This window comes from Halichoerus grypus, chromosome 7 (genome assembly GCF_964656455.1).
Source record: "Halichoerus grypus chromosome 7, mHalGry1.hap1.1, whole genome shotgun sequence".
NCBI lineage: Eukaryota > Metazoa > Chordata > Mammalia > Carnivora > Phocidae > Halichoerus > Halichoerus grypus.
In genome coordinates, this window is record NC_135718.1 from 25,498,326 (window position 1) to 25,511,028 (window position 12,703).

At 43.2% G+C, this 12,703-nt stretch overlaps 1 protein-coding gene across 2 annotated transcripts in view; it reads right to left on the bottom strand.

Moving 5' to 3' along the window:
* PDCD11 (programmed cell death 11) overlaps positions 1-12,703 on the bottom strand; it is a 46,739-nt gene that overhangs the window by 31,726 nt on the left and 2,310 nt on the right. For both annotated transcript variants that reach the window (XM_078077155.1, XM_078077154.1), the window contains exons 3-8: positions 11,758-11,886; positions 10,175-10,342; positions 8,418-8,579; positions 6,737-6,860; positions 6,070-6,251; positions 847-954 (exon numbers count right to left, since the gene is read on the bottom strand). In XM_078077155.1, the coding sequence (XP_077933281.1) occupies positions 847-954; positions 6,070-6,251; positions 6,737-6,860; positions 8,418-8,579; positions 10,175-10,342; positions 11,758-11,886 (873 nt within the window). The remainder of the gene's footprint in view (positions 1-846; positions 955-6,069; positions 6,252-6,736; positions 6,861-8,417; positions 8,580-10,174; positions 10,343-11,757; positions 11,887-12,703) is intronic.

Sequence of the window (12,703 nt, forward strand, 5' to 3'; positions counted from 1 at the left end):
TTTTTTAGGGCCGCCTTGGTGGCTCAATCAGCTAAGCATGTGCCTTCAGCTCGGGTCATGATCTCAGGGTCCTGGGACTGAGCCCTGCATCGGGTTCCCGCTCAGCGGGGAGTCTGCTTCTCCCTCTCCCTCTGCCCTCCCCCGCTCATGCACACACACATGCTCTCTCTCTCCCTAATGAATAAATAAAATCTTTAAAAATTTTTTTAAAAATAAAAATAAATATTTTTTCAGAGCACCTAGGTGTCTCAGTTGGTTGAGTGTCTGACTCTTCATTTCGGCTCAGGTCATTTTAGGGTCATGAGATAGAGTCCTGCATTGGGCTCCACACTCAGCGCAGAGCCTGCTTGAGATTCTCTCTCTCCCTCTCCTTCTGCCCCTCCCCCAGCTCATGCTCACACATGCACACATTCCCTCTCTCTCTCTCTAAAATACATAAGTAAAATCTTTATTTTAAAATAAATTTTTTTCAAAGTTGGACCTACTCTACCCATAGCACTTTTAAACCATATTTTTCTAATTAAACATGTATTTTGTTCTTTTACATTACATATTCTTCTTAAACACCTTAAATGATAACAGCAAAAGATTCACTACCCACCCCCCCAAAACCAAACTATATAAAACAATTACAAACTACAAGTTATCTTCTTTTTCACAGATTCCCTTCTCTAATCTCAGTCCACAGAAGTAACCACCGTGGCTTCCTGTGATCCTTCCAAAACACATTTCATTCCCCTCACTGCCTCTAACACCTGTACACTTGCAGCCCTAGGATCTGCTCATAGCTAGCTGCAATACTGGACAGCTGTTTGCGACACAACGGAATCAAGAAAAATTTCTTACTGTTTGATTTGAGAAATATGTTCCAGCTTTCTTGGGATCCAGGTGCATTAAGTCGACCAGGCCAGTGAAGAATGAGAGGAAGTTTAGTGTAAGGCCAACTGGAGTCACCTAGAAATAAACGGAACAAGAAGGAACCAAGAATGTGAGACACGGTTCATACGAAACCCTCACTGCCACATCTCCCACAACTGTGTATCTCTCCTCCCCCAACTGTGTATCTCTCCTCCCCCCCCATTAAGTGGCAGGACAACTCCCAGTAGCTCACCTCCCTTCTGGCCTGAGAGGCATCAATCCTGCCACCCTTGAGGTTTCCCAATTCATTTACACAAAGATCCTTGGGGAACTGCCAACCTGACAACCTGGACAAATTATTGCTAACTTGGTGATCTGCCCAGACTAAGAAGGCAAAACCCTAATCCTGGCAAAAGGGAGATACTGACCATGCTGATTCGCCCTACAGAGCCCCCCAAAAGCTAAGGAATGAGAGGCGAGAAGCACCTCAAAAGAGAGCAATGAGGCAGATGACTGAATTCAGGGAATCAAAATTAAACCCCCAGGTCCTCTCCTCAAACTATAGGGTCTACGCCTCTCCTGCCTCCACAGAAAATGAGAGTTATTCTCTAGGAAACCTGCATGAGACTCAAAAGACAGGGAGAGTGCAAACCCTGAAAATGTAGGTTAAGAAAAATTCTAAATATCATATAGATATAGATATGAAGACATCCAAGCCCTCTCCCACCTAGCTCTCAGGCAGCCAGGATTATACCCTCCTGAGGAGAGATTAATAGATCCTTTCTAGAGAAGACTTATAATGATGACATTTGGAGCTGCTCAAAGTCCGCTAGCTCCTGATCCTGACAGTGAAGTCAGCCAGTCAACAAGCCCCACCCAACCAGGCACACAAAGTTTTTTAGCACCTCACTCATAAAATGGCAGTCAAAACAAAAATTCAATAGAGTACAAAGTTAAAATTGAGAGACTCTCCCAGAAGGTAGGATATAGACAAATACATGCACATACCCAAACAAAGGTGAGATGAAAAAATAAGAAAATTAGAAAACTGAAACATTAAGTCCAACATCAGCTGGAGTTCAAGAGAAAAAAGAGGAAATTATATTTAAAAAATAAAAAAGTCCAATAAGGGGCTAGTATCCATAATATATAAAGAAATCTTACAATTTAACAATAAAAGGACAACCTAATTTTAAATTGGACAAAGGACTTTTGAATAGATATTTCTCCAAAGAAGATATACAAATGGTCATAACACAACCGGCACATGAAAAGATGCTCAATATTGCTAATCATTAGAGAAATGTAAATCAAAATCACAAGGAGATACCACTTCACACCCACTAGGATGGCTATAATAAAAAGCGTAGTAACAGCTGTGTGTGAAAATGGGAAGAAACCAGAACCCTTAATTGCTGGTGGGAATGTAAAGCGGTGCCGCCGCTTAGGCTGTTCCTCTAAAAAGTCAGTTACCATATGACCAGCAATTGCGTTCCTAAGTATACGCCCAAGAGAAATAACAACTTACATCCACACAGAAACTTACACACCAATTTCATAGCAGCATTACTCATAATAGCCCAGAGTGGAAACAACCCAAATGTCCACTAACTGATGAATGGAGAAACAAAATGTGTCATCTCCACAATATGGAATAGTATTCAGCCATAAAAAGGAATGAATCCCATGCTACATCATGCTACAACATGGATGAACCTTGAAAACATGCTAAGTGAAAGAAGCCAGAAACAAAAGGCCACATATTGTATAATTCCATTTATATGAAATATCCAGAATAGACAAATCTAGAGACAAAAAGTACACCCAGGGGAGTAAGAGAGGGAGAGATGGAAAGTGACCACCAATGTGTACAGGATTTCTTTCTGGGGTGATGAAAATGTTCTGGAATCAAACAGCTGCATACCTTTGTGAATACACTAAAAAATCACTGAGTTATACATTTTTAAAGGAGTGAATCTTCCTATATGTGAATTACATGTCAATTTGAAAATAGAAAAAACCCAATAATATAAGAAGTTTTCTCAGAATTGAAAGATCTGCCTTTCTGGATTGTAGGACAAATAAATGGAGAGAGATCCACACCAAAACACATCATCATGAAATCTTAAAAGGGATAACAATAATATTCTTTTTTTTTTTAAAGATTTTATTTATTTGTCAGAGAGAGAGAGAGCATGCACAAGCAGGGGGGAGCAGCAGGTAGAGGGAGAAGCAGGCTCCCCGCCGAGCAAGGAGCCTGATGCATCCTGGGATCATGATCTGAGCTGAAGGCAGATGCCCAACTGACTGAACCACCCAGGCGTCCCAAGAATAAAATTCTTGAACTCTTTTTTTTTCAATTAAGACCTTTATTATTGGGTGCTTGCCGTTTGTTGATTTTTTTGAAAAAATCAAGTTGTAAACTTTTATTACAAATTAAAAATGAGGTTCTTAAAAATCAAATTCTTGAACTCTTCTAAGGGGCGCCTGGATGGCTCAGTCGACTGAGCATCTGACTCTTGCTTTCAGCTCAGGTCATGATCTTGGGGTTGTAGGACTGAGCCCCAAGTTGGGCTTTGCACTCAGTGGGGAGTCTGCAGGAGATTCTCTCTTTCTCCCTCTCCCTTTGCACCTCCCCCTGCTCGCACTCTCTCTCTCTAAAATAAATAAATAAATCTTAAAAAAAAAATTCTTGAACTCTTCCAAAAAGAAGAAACATATATAAGAAAGAGAAACCAAAGGAGCACCAGACTTTTTAAGAACAGTAGAGGCCAGATAACAGCTCTTCAAGATTCTCAGTTATTTTTGACAAAGAATTCTAATCCTAGCTTTCCTACCAATCACATGTGAGTGTAGAATAAAGGTATTTTCAGCCATACTAGGTGTGCGGAAAAGAGGTAACAAAGCAAGACCCAGAATATGATCCTTAGAAAAGCCTGCTGACAAGGTTGGCCATTGGCTGGTGGCTGAAAATTTAGATTTTAGGAGGGTTCCCACAACTCTCAGAACCAAGTGGCTCTCAGCTGAACTGTTTGTGTCAACAATATGGAATCTGGAATTTTGGTACATGTCAGGAGGAGGGTACCTACATGACCAGCCCCAGTAAAAACCCTCAGGCACTGAGTCTCTCATGAGCTTCCCAAATCGACAGTTCTACCCTTTGTGACTCCACTGGGAGCAAGGACTCTTGGAAAGTTGTGCTCCAAGTGCTTTTTCCCTTTGCTGATTTTGCTTTGCTTCCTTGCACTGTAATAAGCCATAGTCACGAGTGTCACTAAATGCTGAGTCCTCTGAGAGCTTCTAGCGCCACCAGCGAAACTGGGAGTGGTCCTGGGGATCCCCAACACCCTAGGTCAGGAAATAAACCTCCTGTGTACCTTACCAAGGATGGTTCTGGAGAATGTGCCACACTAAAATGAGTAAACCAAAAAAGGGGAATATGTGGAATCAAAGACGACTCCAACATAGGAGAAAGAGGGGAAGGTCCAGGATGACAGAGAAAGGAAGTCCTAGGATATTAGCTCTACAGGAGTCCTACCAGAGCAACCGGTCTAGACGGGAGGAGGATAAGAGGAAAAAGGGCTCTAGGTGGTTAAAAAAAAAGTAACTAAGGTTTAAACACCTTTATGGAAAATTGTGGTATGAAGAAAATAACTACAAGATGTATTAAGCGGGGCGCCTGGGTGGCTCAGTCGGTTAAGCGTCTGCCTTCGGCTTGGGTCATGATCCCAGGGTCCTAGGATTGAGCCCCATGTCAGGCTCCCTGTTCTACAGGGAGAGCCTGCTTCTCCCTCTGCCTGCCGCTCCCCCTGCTTGTGCTCTGTCAAATAAATAAATAAAATCTTAAAAAAAAAAGAAAAAAAAAGATGTATTAAGAAATAGTCATAGGCAGGAAGAGAATTTGGTAAATGACAAAAACGAAGGTGTCTGAGTGCCTCAGTCAGTTAAACAACTGCCTTTGGCTCAGATCATGATCTCGGGGTCCTGGGATAGAGCCCCACATTGGGCTCCCTGCTTCTCGGGGAGTCTGTTTCTCCTTCTCCGTCCCCCCTGCTCATGCTCTCTCTCAAATAAATAAATAAAATCTTTAAAAAAAAAAAAAGCTGATTATCAGCTCCAAGGAAAAAGCTATTTGAGAAACAATCATAGTACATTACCTAGCTCAGCAGTAAATAATATTTATGTAACCATAATAATTTAAACTAGTAATAGTAATAACCACAATAATTTAAATAACGATTTAACAAAAAATTTAATATACCTCTGTTAGGAGGGTGGAGGAAGGAAAGGGAAAATTAAGAAAGCCAAATATTCATCTACTATGATAAGAAGTTAACACTCAATGCCTAAAATTGATAAACCAAGAGATACCAGCAAAAGCTTGTTGCTTAGAAATACAGAGGTAAATTTCCAAAGATGTAAGAGTTAAAGATGGAGTTAGAAGAGATGAGATAGTTCTTTGTTATAAAAGTCTTTTAATGCTATTTGACTTTCTCGGGGTGCCTGGCTGGCGCAGTGGGTTAAGCACCCGACTCTTGATTTCAGCTCAGGTTGTGATCTCAGGGCCCTAGGATCGAGCTCTGCATTGGCTCTGCACTCAGCATGGAGTCTGCTTGAGATTCTCTTCTCCCTCTATCCCTCCCCACTCTCTAAAATAAATAAAATCTTTTAAAAAAGAAAAAACTATTTGACCTTTTCAATCAGCACTGTCCAAAAGAAACATAATCCATATGTAACTATGTAATTAAGCTCTCTAGCAGTCACATTTTAAAAACTACAAAGAAATAAATGAAAATTATTTTAATAACAGTTTAACCCACATCCAAAATATTATCATTTCAACATATGGCAATGGCTACATTTCAAGTGTGTAATAAGCCACAAGTGACCAATGTCTACCCTATCGGGCAGCACAAGTTTAGAATGTGCACATGTACCACTTCAGCAAAAATTCTCTCTGTTTTAGAAAATAGTAATGACAGGGCGCCTGGGTGGTTCAGATGGTTAAGCGTCTGCCTTCGGCTCAGGTCATGATTTCAGGGTCCTGGGATCGAGTCCCGCATCAGTCTCCTTGCTTAGCAGGGAGCCTGCTTCTCCCTCTACCTGCCACTCCCCCTGTTTGTACTCTCCCTCTCTTTCTCTCTCTCTGACAAATAAATAAATAAATAAAATCTTTAAAAAACAAAATAGTAATGACAATGAATGGCTTACCTTCTGTACCTGGGCTTTGACCACCAGTCCTGGTAGCAAGTTATTAAGGGTCCAGTTTTGCTCCTCAGTAGCAACGGCAGTAGAAACATCAGAATGACCAATAGACAGACCAACAACTCCTCCGTTGCCTTTCACCTCTTCAATGAGGCAGTTCAGGTACTGACCCACCTTCAGTGTAGCACCTGCAAGCCCCAGCCCCAGCCCCCAAAAGGAAAAATACCTTCATGAGAAGGGCTCTTAACTTGGGCTCAAGCAATACCTGAAAAGATCCATGGTCTACCTGCCCAGTTACCATGTAATACCCATGTTCCCAATCTCTCAGGGACCAACTACAAGAGGGGAATAAAGTGACCCTGACAGATTTGGAATCAACAGCGTTTAAAAATATGAAAATCTCAACAAGGCAGGAAGAGTGCTGCAGGGGCCCTAGGGGCCCAAATTTCAGTGGAATGTTCTAGGTGAGAAAAAGTAAAACTGGTCCATTGGATCGTAGATCCTGTTACTCACTGGTCCTTCACACATATTCCCTTTTCTATCAGCTAGGATTAACGCTGATTTTGGCAAAGCCAAAGAGCCTTTGGGGTCACCATTCTGCCATTTTACTCACCAAATGGTATTTACACATAATGCCTCACTACCATGCACTGGCCCCTCTTCTTCCTCTCACCTTTGTTCTTCTGTCGGATATACTCCTGGGCTTTCTGCAGTGGCAGAAAGGCTCTGGCCCCACAAACACCAATGTCCACCAGGTAGCCATGGTCTTCCAGGCTGGACACAGTGCCTGTGAGCAGCTGGAGGAAGTGAAAGCATTCTGAAGTTCAAAAGTCAGAGTTCAAAAGTTCAAAGGTAATGGGTCACACAACAAAAATCCACTACCAAACATGAATGTTCCCACCATCAATCTTGACACATCATCCCACAATCCTCCCCCAAGCCCACCCCCAACAACTTTGGTCCCACTCAAGGATAGAAAAGGGAAAGACATCAACTTTAATTCTCTTAGGCCTTGAGGGATCTTATGGTTTCCAGACAGTGAGAAGTGTTATACACAGTTGAATGGAATGAAAAAGAGGGGTTTCTCCCCTGGAGAATTTTCAAAAGATAGGAAAGACTATTGTTACACAAAGAGGAGTAAACCAGATTGCCCTGCAAGGTCACTCCCAGAGCCATGACTAATCCGGAACTACTCTTTTAGCTGTCACCATGTCTTTTCTAAGCGCCTCCAAGACTTCAAAAAAAGGAAAAAAAAAATCTTGCTAACCTCCTTTACATTTCATGGGAAGCGGTGTGAAATTCAAATCTGGCTCTTACCATTTGGTCCTTCGCAAGTCATAAACCTTTCTGAGTCCATTTTCCCAAATGTATAAGAGGAATATCTATCTACCTCACGGTGTTGCTGTGAGAATTTCTTCAGATGAAACGTCTAAAACAGCACCTGCCAAACAGCAGGCTCTTTTGACACTTGTCAATTTCCTGCAACTTGGCTTACTTCTATTCCCCTTTCTAGCCAGCTTTCAGGTCCTATCCCAAACTGATTGCTTATAACTAAAAGTTAAAAGGTCATACTGGGGCATCTGAGTGGCTCAGTCGTTAAGCGTCTGCCTTCGGCTCAGGTCATGATCCCAGGATCCTGGGATCAAGCCCCACATTGGGCTCCCTGCTCCACGGGAAGCCTGCTTCTCCCTCTCCCACTCCCCCTGCTTGTGTTCCCTCTCTTGCTATCTCTCTCTCTCTGTCAAATAAATAAATAAAATCTTAAAAAAAAAAAAGATCATACTGATCTCCTTCCTCTTAATTACAAGAGCACCGAGATGAGTGTAGTTCATATGAGTGTGTTTTATACCTATTGGATGTTGAGACTCAGAGCTAGGACTAATTTCTCCTGAATCTCCATAGGACTAGGAGACACAGTAGTGAGCTATCCATCAGTACAGCTGACAGACTAACTGCTCTATCTACCCTATCTCTTGCTCTCAGAGAGCAGCCCTCAAGCATTCCCCAGAGATGCCAGATAGCCTCTGAAAAAGACTTAATCTGTAAAGAACAAGTCTCGGTAAGTAAGGCACTTTGAGGAACTCCTCACTCCTGCTAAGCCTCCTTGGGAGGCATTTTTTTTTTTTATTGGCCACCAGTAAACCTTCCCTTTCTCCCCTCCAAGGTAATGTGATTAGGCTCAAGCCTTCAATTTCCGTTAAGTACCCTAGAAATCTTCCCCTCCCTCCCCAGGGAAAGACCCACCCCTGTGTGTAACAGTTAAGCTGAAAGTAAAAGGTGGTCTAGATACTTCCTAGGAGGCAGGGCAGGAAAAACGCACATTGTCTGATCCTCTTCCCTGGCCCCATACGTACCATGCCAGGCTTCAGGGCCTCAGCACTCAGCACTTCGTTGACATTTTTGGGGTTCAGAGATAACTTGACACTCTTTTTGCCCCTCTCTGTGATACCCACACTGCTCACCACACATCTCACCAGCATCCCAGGTGAGAAGAGTTCAGGCAAGCTGACCAGGTCCTGCATAATACAAATGAGAAAGATCTGATACATACTCCCCCCCGAACCAACTTACCACTGCCCAACCTGCGCTCGGTGGTTTCTCATCCTCAGACCCCAAAGAACCCAAACAGTGGACGAAGACAGTAACCACTCGCCAAAGGAAGAGGGACCTGTGGCCAAGTCACAGTCTTGTATTTCAGCCTAAGGCCTCCAAAATATCTCCAAAGAACAGGCAGATGTAAATGACTTGTCAAGAGTCGTCTATTCACGGTCTCCATTTCTTCACCTCCTGCTCGCCCTTCAGCTCATTCTGTGTTCCACCCCTCACCCACCACTTTATCTCCCAATAAAATCACCAGTGATCTTCATGTCACTAAATTCAATAACCCATTTCTCAGTCCTTCTTATATGTGACCTTCAGAAAGCATTTAACACTGGTTGGGGTGCCTGGGTGGCTCAGTCAGTTGAGCGTCTGACTCTTGGTTTCAGCTCTGGTCGTGATCTCAGGGTTGTGGGATTGAGCCCTGCATGGGCTCTGTGCTCAGCGGGGAGTCTGCTTGAGATTCCCTCCCTCTCCCTTTGCCCCTCCCCACTGCACACATATGTGTGCATGCGTGCACACGCGCTCGCTCGCTCTCTCTTTCAAATAAATAAATAAAATCTAAAAAGAAAAAAAATACTTGAGGGTCAATCTTTCTCCAGGGTCAGGATTCACTCAAGGGTCTGTGCTTCAGTCTCTCCTCACTCTTTTTGCTCCTTCTAGGCACCTTCTTCCCTCTTCTTAGCTTCAATTACCACCTATGCAAAGCATTCTCACACATGTACGTTTCTGGCCCAGACTACTCTGAATCTCCTGTCTACTGGATGTTTCAACCATTCCTCAAATTCATCAGAGCAAAAAATAAAATCGTGATCGTCTCTCCCAATCCAGGTCCTTTCTCAGGGTTTCTATCTCAGGATGGCAAGGCCGACCATCAAGTCACACACAAAACAGAAGGTTAGGACTCATGCCCCCTATCCATCAGTGGGCATTGACTTTACTTCCTCAGTAGGTAAACCCTGAACACAGCCTGGCATCAATCTCAGAGCTGGGCTACTACAGTAACCCCCTAACTGGTCTCTGGGCAACTACATGCCTCTTCCATCTATTCTCTATGCTGTCTACAGGTCACCCACCCCAATGAGAACACTTCAAGGGCTTCCCATTGGTTCTAGAATTAAAAAACAATCTTTAACATGGTCTAGCCTCTACCCAGCTCTCCTGCCCCATCCCACACCACTCTCCCTTGCTCTCTCTGCTCTAGCCACACTAGCCTTCTCTCTGCTCCATATTGCACTCCTTCTGTCTGAACTCCCTTCCTTCTTTAATCTTTACCCAGTACACACTCATGCGTCAGATCTCACCTCAAGCATCCCTTCCTCAGGGAAGTCTTCCAGACTCCCTGGGCTAAGTCAAAATCCTCTTATTTAAAAAAAAGAAAAAAAAAATTCCCTATTATAAACTCTCATGACACCTTGTGCCTTGACTTTTTAGCACTGAGCAAAGTTGTAATTTTACATCTACTTGTGCACCACTTAGGTCCAGTTACAAAGTACATTCAGGTTTCCCTTACCTTCAGAGGTTCTTCTTGAGCCACCTGCTCACTCAGCTTTTTGGTATAGGCATCACAAATTTCAGTTACTTGCACAAAGCCCCGGAGTCCGTTGGGGAGACTAATCACCAGTTCCAGTTCATTTACCTCCTTCACACAACCCAAAATCCGCATCCCCTCACAAAGGGACTAGAAGAGAAAAAGTGAAATGGGCACAATAGGGAAAAGAACAACGATTGAGGATGTTAGGGGGACTGGCTTCTAGTCCCAACTCTGACATATAAAAGCTAGAGGAGGGGTGCCTAGGTGGCTCAGTCGTTAGGTGTCTGCCTTCGGCTCAGGTCATGATCCCAGGATCCTGGGATCAGGCCCCACATCGGGCCCTCTGCTCAGCCAGAAGCCTGCTTCTCCCTCCCTCTCCCACTCCCCCTGCTCGTATTCCCTCTCTTGCTGTGTCTCTCTCTGTCAAATAAATAAATAAAATCTTTAAAAAAATAAAAAAATAAAAGCTAGAGGAAATATCTGTGTGTATTACATCCATATACTTATCAAATAGCTGACGAAGCACCATAAAACAGCACTACGATACTGGAGGACACTTCTGTCTTTTGCTTTACTCCACACAACCCAAACTCAAATGCCTGACAGGCAGCCAAGTGAAGGAAGCAGGCCAGTGGAGAAAATGGCAGTCTGGGGTGTGCACGCCAGTCCTGAAGGCACAACCACCACTCAGCTCCATGTGACTCCGAACATGAGGGAATGCGAGTTTGTGCTGTCAGCGCTCTCAAATTTTTACAAGAAGCCAGAAGTCACATTTTTATGTGAGATTTCTTCTAATGTTGGCACCAAGTTAAGTAATTATTTTTCTAAATATCACATAAGACAAACAAAATACTTCCGCAGGCCGAATCTCAATCTTTTCCTTAGGAATCATTTTGTTTGTTTTTTTTTCTTTTTTACAACACATATCCAAGTTATAATCTAAAAACATAAAGAACATTAAAAGACCACTTCACTTCTCCAAGAGAATTTCCATAGCTATGAAATGAAAGAGTAGAAGTAGAAAGGTTTAAAGTTATTGCCAGTTCTAACCTATGAATCTACTAAAATACAAATTTCATTAAGACACAAGCACAAAGAGGGACTCAGCAGCTAAAAAGAAAAACAACACATGATCCCAGGCATTGGTTAATAATCGAAGGTGATAGGGGCACCTGGGTGGCTCAGTCGTTAAGCGGCTGCCTTCAGCTCAGGTCATGATCCCAGGGTCCCGGGATCGAGCCCCGCATCGGGCTCCCTGCTCCGCGGGAAGCCTGTTTCTCCCTCTCCCACTCCCCCCTGCTGTGTTCCCTCTCTCGCTGTGTCTCTCTCTGTCAAATAAATAAATAAAATCTTTAAAAAAAAAAATAATAATCGAAGGTGATAATGCTCAATTCTGAGCACAAACTGTAATAATCTCTACCGGGACGCACACACACACACACACACACACACACACACATATATACACAAAAGGATTGAAGGAAAAAAGAAAGAGGGAAGAACATATGCAAATGTAAGCAACCCAGGTAGTTTGTTTAGAACGAAATCAAAATGTAACAAACCTCAATATTAAGGATTTCAAACTTCTCTCTTATAGACTTGCTTTCTCTCTTTTCGGTTTTCAACTTTTTTATTTTTGCTGGTCCTTTCTGGCTCTTTTTCCTTTTGGTGGATTCCTCTTCAGTAGAAATCTACAGAGGGGGGATAAAAGATCCACAAGAATGAAGAGAAACAATCCTGGGCTTTCCCTTAAACTGTCAGGTCACCTGTCACCTTGCTTTGTTACTCCTCCAGCACACTCCACTCCCAGAGTTCCTGTAATTCCTGCTCCAATCCCATCTCTCCCACTCTGTCACCAACGTTCCCTTTGCCCAAGGTGGGAGCCCTCTTCATATTTTCAAAAGCCCCTTTCACTCCTGTGTTCTTCCTCCCTTGACTGGGATGGACACTGGGGTCCCCACTATGAGAAGCAATTTAGAACAGTGTGTAAAAATGGAAGGTGGAGGGGCACCTGGGTGGCTCAGTCGATTAAGTGTCTGCCTTAGGCTCAGGTCATGATCCCAGGGTCCTGGGATAGAGCCCCACATCAGGCTCCCTGCTCCGTGGGAAGCCTGCTTCTCCCTCTCCCACTCCCCCTACTTGTGTTCCCTCTGTGTCTCTCTCTGTCAAATAAATAAATAAAATCTTTAAAAAAAAAAAAGAAGGTGGAGACACGGAGACCCGAGTTAAACTCCCAACTCCACCATAACAAGCTGTGTGGTTTCAGTTAAAATATGTAACCTCTCTCAGCCTCAGTTCCTCATCATGGAATGACGTTCTCTACTCCACTGCAGTTGGAAAGATTACATAAAATACACATAAGGCCATACAATGAAATGTTAGCTCCCTTCCCTCTAGCATTTGGAGCCTACTCTAGGTGAAGCTGGTGAATTTCAATGCAAATTCTGACCATTATATATGGCAATGATCCCATTTTAAAAAATCAATCACCAACTGCTTTCTCTCCAT